The sequence below is a fragment of the Podarcis vaucheri genome (assembly GCF_965113315.1).
Source record: "Podarcis vaucheri genome assembly, chromosome: 1".
NCBI classification, from domain to species: Eukaryota; Metazoa; Chordata; class Lepidosauria; order Squamata; family Lacertidae; genus Podarcis; species Podarcis vaucheri.
This window is the reverse complement of record NC_138759.1, coordinates 31,086,381-31,104,259: the sequence shown is the minus strand read 5'-3', so window position 1 is coordinate 31,104,259 and position 17,879 is coordinate 31,086,381. Positions and strand designations below refer to the sequence as shown.

General features: G+C 45.9%; 1 protein-coding gene across 4 annotated transcripts in view; it reads left to right on the top strand.

Annotated features, from left to right (window-relative positions):
- TMEM63C (transmembrane protein 63C) overlaps positions 1–17,879 on the top strand; it is a 35,170-nt gene extending 17,291 nt beyond the window's left edge. For 2 of the 4 annotated variants that reach the window (XM_082232698.1, XM_082232696.1), the window contains 12 exons: positions 39–172; positions 758–880; positions 3,331–3,484; positions 4,091–4,197; positions 5,004–5,090; positions 5,935–6,000; positions 6,212–6,374; positions 7,678–7,783; positions 9,099–9,266; positions 10,607–10,722; positions 12,172–12,243; positions 12,466–17,879. In XM_082232698.1, coding sequence (XP_082088824.1) covers positions 39–172; positions 758–880; positions 3,331–3,484; positions 4,091–4,197; positions 5,004–5,090; positions 5,935–6,000; positions 6,212–6,374; positions 7,678–7,783; positions 9,099–9,266; positions 10,607–10,722; positions 12,172–12,243; positions 12,466–12,678 — 1,509 coding nt within the window. In that variant the 3' untranslated portion in view covers positions 12,679–17,879. Of the gene's footprint in view, positions 1–38; positions 173–757; positions 881–3,330; positions 3,485–4,090; positions 4,198–5,003; positions 5,091–5,934; positions 6,001–6,211; positions 6,375–7,677; positions 7,784–9,098; positions 9,267–10,606; positions 10,723–12,168; positions 12,244–12,465 lie in introns of all 4 variants that reach the window. The other 2 variants (XM_082232697.1, XM_082232695.1) reach the window with 1 other exon arrangement.

Here is a 17,879-nt window from a genome sequence, read left to right as displayed (position 1 = left end):
AACCAATAACTGAGCATGCTTCCTTTTCTCCCTGCTAGGTAGATGCAGAGCAATACTACGGGGAGCTAGAAGAGAAATTGACAGATGAATTTAATGCGGAGCGGAGCCGGATTGCGCTGAAACGCCTCGACATGGCTTTTGTCACATTTCAGGATGAGAGGATGACAGCCACGTGAGTGTTCCCTGCTACTACTAATTTCTCTAGGAGTTTGTTCACACTGAACGTCTTAACTTGCACCGTATTTGAGGTCAGAAAGGATTATCTCCAAGGGGAACATTGGGAATATAGGAAACTGCCTTATACAGAGGCCATCTGACCCTTATACATTGGCCCATCTGACTCAGTGTTGACTGATTGACTGCTGTTTTCCAGGGTTTGGGGCAGCGATCTCTCCCAGCCCTATTGGAGATGCCAGGGATTGAACCTGGGACCTTCTGCATCATCATCATCATCATTTATTACTTATACCCTGCCCATCTGGCCGGGCTTCCCATCTACTCTGGATGGCTTCCAACAGGATATTAAAAACACAATAAAACATCAAACATTAAAAAACCTCCCTAAACAGGGCTGCCTTCAGATGTCTTCCAAATGTCAGAAAGTTGTTTATTTCCTTGACATCTGGTGGGAGGGTGTTCCACAGGGCAGGCGCCACTACCAAGAAGCCACAGCCCTTTTGTCCAAAATGGAGCTACATTCTGTATGGGAGTGGTATTGGACCACCCTTCTCCAGCTGTTGCCTCTTCTCTCCCCCAGTATTCTGAAGGATTACAGCCGTGTCTGGTGTCGCAAGCATCCACAACAGTCTTCTGTTACCACAGTGGTGAAATCCCATTGCTGGGGGGTCAGCTATGCTCCTGCTCCCAACGACATCATCTGGTAAGTTCCCATGCTTCTGCCATCTTGGTTTTCAAAGGAGCATCAAGACAAGGAGCAAGTTCAACATGTTGAAATTTTAAGATTCCGTGTTATACTTTTGGGTGTTTCGAGACTAGCAAATCCACCACTTTAAACCCTAGGCCAGTCTTCTCCAACCTAGTGCCCCCAATATGTTTTAGAAAGTGTCTGTCAGCCCCATCCAGCACAGCATCAGGTTACGGGAGGCTGGCCTGGGCAGTGACATCAGGCAGAAAAGAGAGAGAGATGTAAATGTTCCTTTGAGCACTGATGTTGAAATATGCTGGTGAGTCCAGAGAGTGTTTGGTTATTCTGGTGCTTCTTTGTAGCCACTGTTAAAAATTCACTACATAAAAATTCAGCAAAATTGAGAAAACGGTAATTGAGGCAACTAACATTACATACTGAAATGAATCCCTAGGGAAATTATTATTTGTTATTATTTATTACATCTGTATACCACCCTTCATCTGAAGATCACAGGGCAGTTCCCAACATAAAAATACAAAATGAGAATAGCCTAACTTCTGTAATCTGTGCTCTGGTAAACTGTAGGTGGATCCATTAGACTCCAAGGGCAGACCATCCTAATAGTTCTGCCACCTCTGCAGAGGGTAAAAGGTGCCAAAAGCCTAAATCTCAGCAGGAAGTGATCTGACCTTGACAAGGGACTGATGTCAATATCTCCCACTTTTGGATCACCTTCTTCCTACCCAGTTGAGAAAACAAGGTTCAGAGTGTGGCCTGCCACATGCGCTGGGCCAGTGACATGTTGGGACAGCCCCATGGTCGTTATGGCAGCCATGGAGTCCTGAGCTACCCCGCAGCCAGTGCCTCAGGGAGATTTGGCTGAGTACAACTATACCTTCAAAGCACATTTCCCCCCTCAGGGCACTGCAGTTCATTCCTCAGGGTTAAAATTCCCAGCAAGCCTTCCCAAACTACAATGCTCAGAATTCTTTGAGCAACAAAATTGTTGTTGTTGTTGTTGTTGTACCACCCTCTACCCATAGATCTCAGGGCAGTTCACAATGAAATGTGCTTTGAATGTGTGCACAGTCATAGAGGAGAACGGAATTCAGACACATTCATGTGGCAGAAGGCAGACTTTTTAATATATTTCCACATGGAAAGTTATGTTACTCTGCATTGCAACAAAAACAACAGTTTTGTGGTGCCCAAAAGACTAACCAATTTATTGCAGCATTAGCTTTTACATACCACATTCCAGTTCACCAGTTGCATGAAGAATAATCCTCAAGTGCATGTATATACATAGTTGATTGGGGAATTGTAAGTAATGAGGTCAGTGTTTGTGATTTTTGCATTTTATTTCCCCCCGATCTCACTGCCTACTACCCTTCCATGTGTAGATATACCTGCAACTAGGGCTTACACCGCACACAACTGATGAACTGGACTCGAGCCCACAAAAGCGTATGCCGCAATTGATTTCTTACTGCACCTTAGAATCTTAGCTGTTTTTGTATCATTGCTTGTGGAAGAACTGGGTGAAACAATAGCACCATCTGCTGACTGCAATTAATACACTACACAAAGGTGGTGTGGAAACTGTTCTCAAGGATATTGACAGGATTTTTGTAGCTTCCGCAATGACCAAAGAAAACTGCCTTATACTGAAAATAAAAAAATTCCTTCTGTGTATCTGAAGAAGTGTGCATGCACATGAAAGCTCATACCAAGAACTAACTTAGTTGGTCTTTAAGGTGCTACTGGAAGGAATTTTTTTATTTTGACTATGGCAGACCAACACGGCTACCTATCTGTAACTGCCTTATACTGAGTCCATCTACTCAGTTTTGTCTATACTGACTGGGAGTTTCTCCTAACCTTACCTGGAGACACCAGAGATTGAACCTTGGATCTTTTGCATGAAAAGCAGATGCTAAATCACTTGAGTTATGGCCCTTCTCCTTGGCCACCTAACAGACCTATCTGGCTGAAGTGAGTATTCATCTGTAGATGCTTCCAAACATCTGCATAATGCAGCAAAAACCATGCTTTTGTAGGTACAGTGTGCCACTGATTGGTCATCCACAAAGCAAATAATCCTCAAGCCAGTGTTACCTTTGTAAAACAATCACTAATTTCAGCAGCCAGCATGTTGCAAACAACTGCAAACACTTTGCGCACAATCAGTATATTCCTAGGTAGATATTAAGATTTATGCAGAAGTCCTAAACCCCAAAAGTGAGGGCAAGAGTGTTGTTATGAGATGGGAACTTCTTAACTCCACCTTCACTAACCTGGTGCCCTCCATGTGTTTCGGTCTGCAGTCGTGCTGGCTGGGGCTTATGGGAGTTGTAGTCTTAACACATCTGGAATGCATCAGGTTGATGGCAGCTGCTGTCACCTCTTGGCCGGCTGCCTTCCCTGCACTCCGCATGCTCCTCATGCTTTCTTTCTTGTAGGGAGAACTTATCCGTCAGCGGTGCTTCGTGGTGGGTGCGATTTGTCGTGCTCAACATCTGCCTCTTCATCCTCCTCTTCTTCCTCACCACGCCCGCCATCATTGTCAACACCATGGACATGTTCAACGTCACGCGGCCTGTGGAGAGCCTCAAGGTGCGCACTGCCATCTCCTGTGGGGTTCTTCCTTATTGGTACTAGAGCCCAGCTATGGGGAGGGTAACATTCCCACTACCTGCTTTCCAGGGCTTGCCCATTCCATGCCCTTCCACCCCCAAAAGAGAAGCATATACCTGTGAAAGCACTGGACAGGGAATAAAATCTCTGCCTAATGTCCTGATAGTGGAGCCTTTAGCACTGCTCTGCCCAGGGCAGCCAGACTGCTGTGTGCTCTGTGCTATGGTACTTGCCATCTTCATCTTTGATCTTCAAATGCATCCCGATACTGAATAGGTTGTTGCACCAAAGGAAGAATAACACAGGTGATCCTCTGGTTTAGAGAAGGAGCTGTGGCAGAAATCTCCCAGCACAGAACAGCCATTCATCCTTTTTTGCCTTTGATGTGGCGTTGTTTTTCCCCAAGCTGCACTTACAGTCAGTGACTGAATTAGCAGCAGTGAGAGGGAACCTAGGCTATGCACTATCAAGGAGAAGTTGTATGCTTTTAGTCCTGTTTCCCAGGGTGTGGCAGGGAGAGAAGCTGCTGGATTCTCAGTAAAAGTATTAAGTAATATTATTCCTCCTGTCTATCTCATTTCCCAGAATCCTATTGTCACCCAGTTTTTCCCCACGCTGCTGCTCTGGGCTTTCTCAGTGTTCCTGCCTTTCATCGTGTACTACTCTGCTTTCTTCGAATCACACTGGACGAGGTAACTCATATCCTTACACCCACAACTTTTTAAATGGTTTTATGCTGGGTTAGATTTTGTTGCATTACGCATTTTCAGAGTTTCTCTGGGGATCTACCTGGCTGTGACAGTAACAGTCAGTAAAATTCATTGCTGAATCTGGGAATCCTTTTATTGTATCTGGTTGTTTTAATAGCATGGTTTCCTAAGTTAAAAGAAAAAACCTGGTAAACCCTAAAAGAACCCCATTCTTTATTTTATTTATTCATATTGGAGCAAAAGGGTTTGTAACTCTCATTATTGTTGTTGTTGTTTATTACATTGAGACACTGCCTTTATCTCAAGGTGGGGTACATGTTTCTCCTCCTCCTCCTCCTCCCTATTTCATCACAACAACCCTGTGAGGTACGTTAGGCTGAGAGGTGGTGACTGGCCCCAGGTCATTCAGTGAGCTTCATGGCTGAGTGGGGGCCTCCAAGGTCCTATTCCAACACTATAACCATTATGCCGCACACAATGTGTGCTGCTTTATTTAAATCAGATTTTATTAAGGCTTTTCATAATACAATACAAGAAAAAACAAACTAAACAAAAACCAAAAAAAGAAAAATGCAAAGTCCTCATCAAAACCTCCAAGTTTGTGTTTCAGTGACATTCTGTGATATTTATTGCTGAATCTGAGGATGTTTTTATCAGGTTGCTTTAGTAGTATCATTCCGAGAGTTTTACTACAAAATTCTAACCTAGCTCCTGTTACGTTGCTGATCGTCTCTCCCCATGAGATAAATATGGTGGGATAAATATGTGTTGTTGTTTTTCCCTTTTAGGTCAAATGAGAATCAGCTCACCATGCACAAGTGTTATTTTTTCCTGGTGTTTATGGTTATCATCCTGCCCTCACTTGGATTGACCAGGTACAAAGCAACTTGCAGATGTTAAAACACAAATCGTTCTTCCTTTGTTCAGGCCTTTTGTGAAGCCTCTTGGAGGCCTGTTGTTTGCAGATTGAATGCATGCTTCCTGTCTCACAGAACACACTGCCGTTCAGCCCCCCTCTGATAAGGGAGACCAGCAGTTCTGAATAAGTAGCTGGCAAGATTTAAAGCCAGAAGTGAATCAGCAGCACTTGAGATTTGGGGGAGATCTGCACAAGTGTGTTTTCCATGTGGTAGCTCAAATTACCACACAAAACCTTGTTTTTTAAGTGATTTGCTGATATTAAGCTTACTGTCATATAAAAGGAAGGTAAATTGAATCCACTCCTTTCAAATTTACCACTTTAGAGGTAAATTTATTTAGGATTGAGACTTGACTTGGCACTCCGTTCTTCCTTTCTAAAGCAAAATAAATGCTTTTTGGGGCATTTTGATTTGCATGAGGAAGTAGAGACAAAGTAGTAGGTGGTATCTCACGACTTTAGTCTTTATTTGTATAAGAGGGCAGTGTGTATGAAGGTCCGGAGAGGGGCAAATCGCAGGGGCCTTGGGGCTACACAACAAAAATCCTAAAGGCGACACCAGCAGAGCCTCCCCTCCCCCCCCCCAGCACCAGCATCACTATAGCTTCCATGTACAGGCTAGGGCCAAGTGCCGCTGAGGTTGGGAATGCACAGACACACTGGTGAAGCCGACATGGTGGTCCTGCTGGCATAGCCCCAACCTTCAGTGGGCTAGACTAGTGGCCTGGGGGCCCTGCATAAGTTTCCTTGCAAAGGAATAAGCCTCTGTTGCATTCTTGCTCTCTGTTCTCCTTCCCCAGTTTGGACCTCTTCTTCCGCTGGCTCTTTGACACCCACTTTGTGGATCAGGCAGAGATCAAGTTTCAGTGAGTATTGCTCAGAACTGTGTGTGGGAGACAAAGAGGGCTCACCAGTTCTGCTGGCAGGATGGGTGCCCTTGTTTGTATTTATGAGGTACGTCCCGTGCATGTGTGGCCTTGGTTCTCAGCAAAGGTTTCTGGAAGTGCCACTTTCTCCCGGTCTGTTTAGAGCATCTCTCTCCTCTCACTCCTCCTCCCCTGGTTTCTTCCCACCTAGGTGTGTTTTCCTGCCCGACAACGGTGCTTTCTTTGTCAACTATGTTGTCACCTCCAGCCTGATTGGGACAGCCATGGAGTTGCTGCGCATCCCTGGACTCATTGTCTATGCCACGCGGCTCTGCTTTGCCAAGTCTGAACCGGAGCGGCTCCACATCAAGCGGGTTTGCGGTTTCATTACTTTCTCACTCACACTCAGCCGCATGCCATCCTGTCTTAGGACCAGAAGGCTGTTCTATTGGCACTTCTGTGTTTTGTGAATCTCTGGGATTCCCTCTTGTTATGTTTTGTTCTGGAGCAACTCTGTCCTGTAAGGGTGTGGAAATGCCACCCACCCCCAACCCAAAAACTCACAAATGGCCAGGCTTGAGGTTCAGCTTCTCCAAAGGTTTATGAGAAACATCAACTTAGGGCAAGCTTCAGTCCTGGAGATTTATTAGTCTCCAGGATTATATATATATTCTATGTGTTTCAGCTGCATACTATGCAGTGTGTGAGTGAGAACAAAATTTCACTTCTTGAGAAGCTTAGCTTCCTCTTTTCACAGAAGGGCACTTGCCTGTGCATTGTTGTTGCAGATATAATATTGGAAAACAAGGACAGCAATCTTGGGAGAAGGCTTCTAGTGACCCAGGTTCTTATGGAGCAGGAATCTCATGAAAGTCAAGCTGTATTTGGGAGTTCACTGTCATGATATTTATCATGTAAGGGGCAAAGAGAGAGTTGAACTTGCTGGACCCACCTCTTTTACTGTGTCACCATCTGCTGGCCTCCACTGCCTTCCACACTTTGGGGGAGGGAGAAGGTCTGAAGTGGGATTTACACATGTCTAGGCTCCCTGTGTGCCCAACCCTGCCTATACAATCCTGGTTGTGTATTATGCTAAATAATGTAGGGAATCTCCCCTACTTTAGACTTCCTCCTCCTGTGAGTGGAGGGTGGTGTGGCTGGGCAGTGGAGATGCAACACAGAGGCCCTTGACATAATTTCAATCACATGAGTATTAGACACCCAAAGAGGGCTTCTGATGGGCCCAGAGCAGACAATGCTTAACGCATTGACCATGGTTAGCACTGTTGCCTAAACACTGCTTAACATCCCAAAGAAACATTGAAACCATGATGTAGCTTGTAAAGGGCATGTCTAAGGAGATGTTAGCAAAACCTGATTGTTGCTTTGCAGGCAAGAGAAGCTCAGGAGGCAGGGAAGCTGCCTCAACAGCAGTTTGTGCAGGCCAATGTAGTGGGTTTGCAACCTATTTCAACCATGATTTTGCATCCTAGTTTGTGGCCAATACTTAACCATGGTTTAGGTACATAGATGTAATGCTTAACCGTAGCCAAGGGAAACAAATCATATTGGCTCAAGGCTTTTAAGTGTGCTAACCCAGCCAACAAGTGTTCTTTTAGCTCTCCTCATGATGAAGTAGAAGACAACATGATAAATGTGCTGCTGTGTTTTCCTTAGAACCAAGCTTATGAGTTCCAGTTTGGATTGGAGTATGCCTGGACCTGCTGTATATTTGCTGTTGTCATGACCTATAGCATCACCTGCCCCATTATTGTCCCCTTTGGTAAGTATCTCTGCCAGCCCCCCAAAGTTCCTGTCCTTGTCTAGTCACTTGAGAAAATCAATATCCTAGTCAGATTTCAGGATGCATGGGGAAGGATATGGGGAGTAGAGATGGGGCTGCTGGGCAGGGCAGCTGCTGAAGTTTGCCTAATAGGATTCAGGGCAAAACGTGGGGCTCTGCTACCATGCAGTTGCATTTCACAGCTAAAAGCAGCCTTACCAAAATCCACATGGCTGCACTCCAATCCACTGGGCAAACACTGGGCTGCCATACGTTCTACATTAAAAAACTTTAGATCAGGAGTAGCCAATATGGTGCCCTTCAAATGATGTTGGACTCCACCTCTCATCTTCCCCAGTCGGGAATGATGGGAGTAATCCAACAGCATCTGAAGGGCACCATAATGCCTACCCCTGTCTTAGATGTTTTTATGCATTTGTGCTCAAGGCTGTAGCCTTGACACAAGAGGAAGGACCATACCTTAGTGGTAGAGCATGTGCTTTGCACGCACAGAATCCCAAATTCAGTCTCTGGGAAACTCATTCTGAGACTTTGTAGAGCTGAAATCAATTGGTAGAGACAATACTGAGCCAATTGGTGTAGATGCTGCTGCTCTGACTCAGTTATAAGGCAGCTTCCTGTGTTCTTCTACCAACACACACACCAAGATATTCCAGGCTCCCCTGAATTATTAGTGTTCTGGGTCTGGTTTGGTTTGGTTTGGTTTGGTTTGGTTTGGTTTTAATAAAAAGCAAATCTCTAGCTCAGGGTTTCCCAAACTTGGGTCTCAAGGTTGTTTTTGGACCACAATTCCAATCATCCCTGACCACTGGTCCTGCTAGCTAAGGATGATGGGAGTTGTAGTCCAACAGCAGCTGGAGGCTCTGTGTAAATAATGTAATAATGTGTAAATAATGCATATTAAGCTACATTTATTTAGGTTTTAGCTCTTTTACATTGAATTATAATACCCCATTCCCAAAGTACACTTTATGGACAGAAAATGACTATGGGCTTGTACTTTGCCCGGTGTACAGGATTTGTATTCCATTCTGCCCAGTACTCCTGGCTGCCAGCAACTCTCAGCGGTCACAGGCAGAGGTCTTTCCCAGCCCAGCTACCTGGAATCCCTTTTTAACAGAAGAAGCCAGGGATTGAATCTGAGGTCTCCTGCATGCAGAGCATGTGTCCCACTACTAGCTAAGCTGTGGCCTCTCCCACTGAATCGTCTGCTGCAAAATCTCTCTTGACCAAGCCCCCTATCTTCTTGCCTACCGGCATCTCCTTTGACCATTCCTTGTCCTCTTGCTCCCAGGTTTGCTGTATATGCTGCTGAAGCACATGGTTGACCGCTACAACATTTACTATGTCTACATCCCCACCAAACTGAACCAGCGCATCCACACGGCAGCTGTGAGCCAGGTGGTGGTGGCTCCCATCCTCTGCATGTTCTGGCTGCTCTTCTTCTCCGTCATCCGACTAGGTAGGCAAGGGCTGCCATCAAGCATACCCTGAGCTGAACCTTCTTCCTCTAAGGCTGGGGCTTGTTGACATTTAATAATTTTTATTTATTTATTTATTTATTTATTTATTTATACCCCGCCCATCTGGCTGGGTTTCCCCAGCCACTCTGGGCGGCTTCCAAAAGAATATTAAAATACTGTGATACATCAAACATTAAAAGCTTCCCTAAACAGGGCTGCCTTCAGATGTCTTCTAAAAGTCTGGTAGTTGTTGTTCTCTTTGACATCTGGTGGGAGGGCATTCCACAGGGAGGGCGCCACTACCGAGAAGGCCCTCTGCCTGGTTCCCTGTAGCTTTGCTTCTCGCAATGAGGGAACCACCAGAAGGCCCTCGGCGCTGGACCTCAGTGTCCGGGTAGAACGATGGGGGTGGAGACGCTCCTTCAGATATACTGGACCAAGGCCGTTTAGGGCTTTAAAGGTCAGCACCAACACTTTGAATTGTTCTCGGAAACGTACTGGGAGCCAATGTAGGTCTTTCAAGACCGGTGTTACATGGTCTCGGCGGCCGCTCCCAGTCACCAGTCTGGCTGCTGCATTCTGGATTAGTTGTAGTTTCCGGGTCACCTTCAAAGGTAGCCCCACGTAGAGCGCATTGCAGTAGTCCAAGCGGGAGATAACCAGAGCAACCATTTAGGAAACCATTTAGGAAAGGTTGAGTAGTATCCAGACTGAGCGCATCCATTTACCCCCAGGAAGTTGCTTTGAATGTTGTGTTGGCTGGGGCTGGTGAGTCCAATAACATCTAAAGGGCCACAGATTCACCACTGGTGATTTAGAGAGCCCTCATCCAGATATCATCCAGGGACGCGGGTGGCGCTGTGGGCTAAAGCCTCAGCGCCTAGGGCTTGCCGATCGAAAGGTCGGCGGTTCGAATCCCCGCGGCGGGGTGCGCTCCCGCTGCTCGGTCCCAGCGCCTGCCCACCTAGCAGTTCGAAAGCACCCCCGGGGGCAAGTAGATAAATAGGTACCGCTTACCAGCGGGAAGGTAAACGGCGTTCCGTGTGCTGCGCTGGCTCGCCAGAGCAGCGTTGTCGCGCTGGCCACGTGACCCGGAAGTGTCTGCGGACAGCGCTGGCCCCCGGCCAATAGATGTGAGATGGGCGCACAAACCCCAGAGTCTGGCAAGACTGGCCCGTTCGGGCAGGGGTACCTTTACCTTTACCTTTACCATCCAGATATGACAGGCCTTGCTCCTTACAAAAGCAGGTTTGGGTCTCAGGAGTTGCAGACTACTTTAAATTGTAGGCAGAGAAAGCAGTGGGACCTAATGTCATTTCCTGGTCTGTCAACACTGTAGGCTCCATCAGACCCATCACCATTTTCACCTGCGTGGTCCTTGTCTCCTGCATCCTTTCTTCCTTCTTTGGCCTTTGTCTGAAGAAGCTGCATCCAAGGAAGCCCTCCAGTTACCAGGTAAGAAAGGCAAGAATGTGCCCAGTTTACTGTGTGCTGTTTCTTACACTTGCTCACGACCACTTGTCACCTGAGCGACATGAGGAAAATCCAAGCATGGGGAGATGGTTACCACAATATTATTTACGATGCATGTACACACTTCTCAGAATAGCATGTTCCACCCACAACCACTTTTAAAATGCTGCGCTACATACATTTGCTTTGAAATGGATGGATGCGTGCATTAAACCTTTTACCAAAAAGGTGAAATGCTTGTCAGATCTACTTTAGAAAATACATATAGAGAATTGGATGCCTCGGAACACATTCTGAATGGAGGAGTTTATCTTCGGTACCAGAACTGATCTCACAGTCCTGTCAGACTAAAGTCTGGTCCTGGTTAGTATTCTTGGTTTCAGCAGCCAAATTTAGTCAGGGAAAGTTGTTTTGTTGCTGTTGTTAAGAGTCAGGAAACCCTTGCTGATACACCACAAACCAGGCAGAGATGTACTAGTAGACCTCGACTGACCTCTGCCCCACCCCTTCTGTCAAATGACACAAACACAACATACGAGTACGCAGAATACCGGGGAGGGGGGGAATCAACTCTCAAATGCTGACCAAAAGAATATAGTTCTGTCAAGCAGGTTTGGATACTGTAGGTGAAGCTGTCTAATCTTGGAAGAATTATGTATGTGCTTATTGAATCCTGATGACTCCAATAAGGAATTGCATAGGACTTCAGAGTATCAGCGAGAAAACAGAAAAAGAAATGCTGCTGCAAGTCTTGCTGATATTTTACATTGTGTGTCTTTGTTACTACTGGGTACCCCTTTTATGGTTTCCTGGTTATTTGGGGCATTCGTTCTCCCTCTTTATGGTTGCACTATTCTTCAGGGTTACATTTTTGTACCTCAAAAGGCACTATAATACACTGAGTCACACAACTATTTTTCACTTCCCCCCAATCTTAGTAATTTCCCTTGAATAGCCTGAAAACAAAGAGAAGTGCATTCTCAGAGTGTAGTGACAGCTCATTTTGTGCCTTTTGGGTTTGTATTCCACTTTTTCTCCAAGCAGCATGTGTGCTGTATGGTCCATTTTGTCCTCACAATAATTTTGTGAGGCGTTTTAGCCCATGATCTTTGTGAATGAGTGGATATTTGACCCGGGGGGTCTCCCTAGTCTAAGTTCAGTAGTATATCCCCTTACATGAGGGTGTTTTCACAAGGCGTCCACCTCAAAAATAGCCATGATCTATTGACCTACAGCAGGGATGGAGAGGTTTTGACCCTCCCATTGGTTCCAGCCAGATAATAGGAAATGTAGTCCAACAAGATATGGAGGGCTCCAGGTTTGTAACACTTGCTTTTGGGAGAATCACCATTTTGGGAGCTACGGGTCGAGCATCAATCCTTGTTTTTCTATCCCTCGCCCAACTTTATTCTCCTCTCCACCTGCAAGCAGATGTCTGAGCAATCTGAAGGTGCCTTCAACGATACAGAAAGGAGCAGCATCTCTTCAACCCCCAATTCAAATGTAAGTATATCTTCCATTTCCTGTATGCCTCCCTTACTGGCCTTGCACACTTGCTTGCAATGTCCCGGTTCCCTCATGCAGACTGGCAAGGTCCACGTGCCAGCGTTTCTGCAGTCACTATCCTTTCACAAAAGGGAAGAGTTACAGGAGAAATTTGTCTTTTCAGCAAGATGCAAAGCAAAGGACCTCGGAATTGTAACTTCCTTGCTCTATGTGTTGTAGATGTTTGTGGCTACAGTGCTTCAGGAGCCAGAACTAAGCCTAACGCCAGCAGCCTCCCCAGCTCACCAGTCTTACGGCACCATGGGCAGCCGCCTGGAGCAAGCCGAGAACATGGAGGAGGGAGGCCTGCAGAGCTTTGAAACAGAGCTGGAGAGCACGGAGGGCGAATACAGAACCGGGCCGGTGCTGGATGACCAAACCCGCTATCATTGACCACCTGCTCTCAGAGTGACGAGACAGACCAGAGAAACATTTTGAGTATTAAGAGTGCCGGAGGGGAAGCATTATGTCCCAAGGCCTAGATTGCTCTGAGTTGCCATATCAGTCCTGCTGTAAACCAGTTTTGAGCAAAGGTCTGGCTTTGCTACTTAGGCCAGAACCACTCGGGCTGATGCACAATGGGCCTTCAGTGCTGCAGTTCTCTTGGCCACAGTGTTGGGATGGCAGCTCAACTCTCCAGCAGAGATGGAACGAACAGGGAGGCTCTGCGTAGGCAGTGTTACTTCAGTTTTTTACTCCCAGCTGTTTAACAGCAGCATGTTCCACATGTTGCCTCTCATCCTTCTGCTGCAGGGCTACAGACTGCCATTGCTTGACTCTTTTTGTGTCTTCTGACAAATCTTCCCTTCTCTCCGTTGCCCCAGTTGGTCTCCCTCACCTTCCACTATTTTTGCTTTTCATTTATATTCTTTTCTTGGTAGAGGAAGATGTTTCTCTATTGGGGGCAGCCTTCTCTGCTCAGACCAGCAGGAGCAAGAGACTGTCTGGATTTAAATAGCATCATGCGCCCAGTAGCTTCAAACCTGTCTATAAAACATTTGGGTGCGGGTGTGTGGAGTAGAGAGCAGAATGGTGACTCCCGAGACACATTCAAGTTGACTGCACAGCCCGTGTAATGCATTTGTTGCAGAAGCAAACTCCCAATTGTTTCCTGAGTGCAAGAGGGGCATTTGCAAAAGACAGGTGCTTTAGCTGCTTCATTTTTTATATGCCCATTTGTTGCTGCTGCGGTTGTTGCTTTTGCCCAAATTCACTGCCTCTGAAAAAAAGACTTTCTTTCTCAGTGTGGCCTAAGTGACAGGCCTGACTTGTCTCTGTTTTTCTAGGTTTGACTGGTTGTGTGCTTTATGCCCAGAATAATGGCCATGTTCGGATTTTTGCTTACCTTTTTTCCAACCGTGTTGGAAACTGCCTGGTTCCTTGTTTGAAGGCAAACTTGAAGGCGGGGTGGGGTGGGGGTGATGAATGAGATTGTGTAGAAGCTGAGCCCAAACCAGACAGGACAGCAGCAGAGCTGTGTGTATAAATCCAGATCTGGTGCAAACCCCTAGAAACCAGGGGTAGAGTCAAACTTTTAAGGCAAAAGGAGAGCACGTGTGGGAGAGGAGCTAAACGAACAGCTAGTGCCCTGATTAGGGGGCTAGATAACTTTCTGTAGGGGGTTGAGCCCTGGGGAGGGTTACGGGTTTGGTACACATCACTCATATGCCCCTTGTGCTCCATAAATTGGATCTCCACACCTGCTTGACTTTCAGCATCTTCATTACAGATCCAAGTTTAAACATATGGTTATGTCACAACCACAGCTAATTTGGCACTGGCTTGAGAGCTGGGTGGGATGGCAGGCAGGCAGTGGGGACATCTCGACCCTTCTGTGACAATAACCCATTTGTACACCAGCATGTTCTAAGCTGCCAGTGCACAGGCTGCATGATATCACAGGCCAGCCCCCTTGCCTTCAAATGATAGGTGTGCCTGCCAGGATAGACTTGTGCATGGGAATGACTCCATTTTACTTCGAAACCTCCACTGTTGTATAGGACTTTCTCTGGCTCAACTGCATTATATACTAGCCCATTAGATCAGTGCTTCACCATCATTCATGTCCGTAGAACATGAGACTCTTAATCTATGATTCTGCAAAGTCCCTAGGAGCAATGGAGTGAGATTTCTCTCGTGGGCTGCTGTGCTCAGAACCTGGGATGAGGCTGCCCAAATTTTTTTACTTAGGAGCTAAGTAAAAGCCGCAAGAGAGCAAGCAGGAAGGAGAAGTATTAGGTGATGTGCATACAAATCAAAATTGCCATGCCTTTTTTCTAGCAGGACTCCTGTGCGCTGAATTACTGCCTGTCTCACAGCTCTTAAGCGGGTGAAACTTTCCTAGCATGCTGGTGCTGTAATTGGGAAAGTTGTTCCCAAGCTACTCTGTTGCTGTTATAAGAGGTTTGCCTCTTAGATTTCTGCTGTCCATGCAACTGTCAAAAGGCATAGTAGGTGTCGGGAGAGAAGGTAGAAGCAGCCCTGTTTCCATCTTCAAGGCCTGTTTTGAACAGGGCAGATCTAGGTTGCCCACTGCTGTTTGAGAAACAGAAAAAGCACCTTGCGATTATAGCTAAATAAAAATATTTATATTAGAAGCTTACCTGCAATTACTATCCAGGAAGTAAATCCCATTAAAAGCAGTGGGAATTATGCCCAGGTAAATCTGCTTCCCAGAATTTCCTTTTCTTAGCTGAAGATCATTCATACACCTTGCCACAGATAAAAATGCCTATAACACGGCATTCCTTCTAATATATAGAGGCTGCATAGGGACTTCATAGAGTAAGTCTCCATTCCTGCCCCCATGAAGCAAAAGCCCAGCATCAGAGGCAGCACAAAGGCTAGGCTACATCTGTGTCTCTAGGGTGAGCTGCCCACTTGTTTCTTGCTTAGTTGCTCACATGTATGTAAGAAAGGCAAACTAAATAGAGTAGCCTAATGCAAATGAGGAAGGACAGTGGCACCTATAAGAGTTGTGCAGCAACTTAGAGCTGCTGAAATCCCTCTTGTGTCCGGATATTAATGGTTGTGGGGCTCTGTCTTCTTTTGCATCTGGCTTCCTTAGGACTAGTTAATTAAAAATTGGTCACTCTGCTTTTAGTTCACCCAGAAAGGAAAGGTTAAACGCTTACACCACCACCAGTGCAACAATCTACCGTATTTTTCGCTCTATAAGACGCACCAGACCACAAGACGCACCTAGTTTTTGGAGGAGGAAAACAAGAAAAAAAATATTCTGAATCTCAGAAGCCAGAACAGCAAGAGGGATCGCTGCACAGTGAAAGCAGCAATCCCTCTTGCTGTTCTGGCTTCTGGGATAGCTGCGCAGCCTGCATTCGCTCCTTAAGACGCACACACATTTCCCCTTACTTTTTAAGAGGGAAAGAGTCTTATAAAGCAAAAAGTATGGTAATTCATGACCACTTCTGCTTGGTGTTTAGTGGAATATGTTGGGAGATCCAACCACAAATTTGCCACGGTCAACCCTGTACAGCCTAGAACTCTCTGCTGAGAGGTGGTTTCCAGAGCCTCATGCAGAGTACAAAAAAATCCCCACCTTCAATGTAAGAATTAACAGGCAAATTATCAGTCGGCTGGTGCGATGAGATACGTCTATTTTGCTGGATGAACACCATGTTGCTTGAGTGTACGTACAGTAAAATACAGTATATTAATGTGTAGTCCCATGTAGAATTTTTTTAATGTGTTTGGCAACCCTGAGATCCTTTTAACTGGGGAGTGAACTTCAACCTTATCTATGCAATACAGATTATCTTTCATTGCTTTAGCTTCCCCCATGTGCGGCCACGAAAGAGTCTGTAGCGTTATTCTCCACACTGCAGCCTTTTATTATGGAAAGAAAAGGCACCCTTTAAGTTTATTGCCTCAGTGTAGTAGTAAATGCAGCAGCTCAATTTCAGAAGCAGTTTGTGCCATGCACAGTCACCTGCCCACTTTTTAAAAAACAGGCGAAGGAAAAAATGGACATGTTAGTGAACAAGTGGTGAAGATACAGGGAGCCATAAAGCAATCTCCAGTTTAACCGAAGAGAGTTAAATTCATTTTTTAAAAAACTGGGTTGTGGATTGTTTAAAAAATAAATAAATGTTTTTTCCAGGGGCTGGGGGTTCTTGGAAGCTGTCCAAAGAGGAAACAAGCACATGCATAAGAGGAATGGTCGGTCTTCTTGGTGTTTTGAGGTTTCGCAGAAAATTGTGAGACAGTAAATTGTTTTTGCAGACTGTGTCTGCACCTTTTGATGTTGCTTGTGGCCTGCGACTGTATTAGTTATTCTGTTCCAGGAGCCAGTCCTGTCGCCTGTGACAGGTTTCAGAGGCAGAGAGTTGGAATGTTGAGTAATCGTAGCACAGAAGAGGGTGTGTGTGTGTACACACATGGACTAAGTCATGTGGTTACAAAAGAGGACTGGCTTAAATAAAGGCAACACACCACTCTGAAACTGGACTGGTGAGCTCCCATCCTCCAGAAGCTGGCAGGATTGCAAGGCTCCAGCTTTGTGGGTATAAGTTTACATACCTTTCCTGTACCCTTTGGGGACTATCTGCCTTTAGCAACATTTGGTAATGTACATCATTGCTCCTAATAATCTCACACACATGTCTGTTGCAGGATGTGTAGTCATATTGTCCCTAAAATAATCATTTGAAAACTTGATGTGAGCAGAACTGGTGATTCTGCAAGATCCAGCACCAGCTATGTCAGTGAATAGGTGGCATGAAGTACTGTCTGTCTGCCTTGGTAAGATTGCTTTGCTCATCCTCCAGTGCAGCAGGACTGAGCTAATGACACATCTGAAGCCATGCCCACGTAACTTGGAGGAAGCCCTGCTGACTGCAGTGGAACTTAACATCTGAGTGAATATGCACAGGGTCAGGCTTCTGGTGTATTAGAGGATAGGGCTTCCTTATCCAAATGAGTCTCTTTCATGTAGTATCAATAGTCAGGCATCTCTATGCTATTATCTGTGCTGGGTTTCTTCAACATTTCCCACAGGTAAGAAATTGGAGCCACTCGAGTCCTCAGAGAAGGGAGCAGCAGGCCCACATCTGCCAGAAGGAGAGGAAAGGTTAATACTTCATTGAACGCTGTGGCTCATTTCTGAAAGGGAGAAGGTTGCGTATGCCTCACAAACAGGCAGTGAAGTTGAGGTGTGGAACCCCAGAATGTGACTCACCTTAATCCAGCACGAATGCCATCACAGTTTCTCCCATCCTATTATTGAGTGCCGTATCTGGCTGCATTTGAGGAAGGGGTGGTTGGGTCCAGTGCTGTAGCGTGAGTAAGCGGTTCCTAACTACTCCCTCCTTGGAACCTATGAAATTACCTTTGCCTAGTCACATGCTAATGTAGCAAACCTCGAGGCCTCCTGTCTTAGCCGCTTCTCTTTTATGGAGGCGAAGTGCCTGTGAGTTGGGTATGGTGTCTTTGGGAAGCTCTGGTCTTTTGTCTTTCCCTTGGCTGTTGCCCTCTAGGAATGTGCCAGAGTTATGTATCTTCTTGTTATATTTATTGCTATGACCGTGCCTTGAATAAAGTTACTTCGCCCAGCTGGTGCCTGGGGTTGAGCTGCA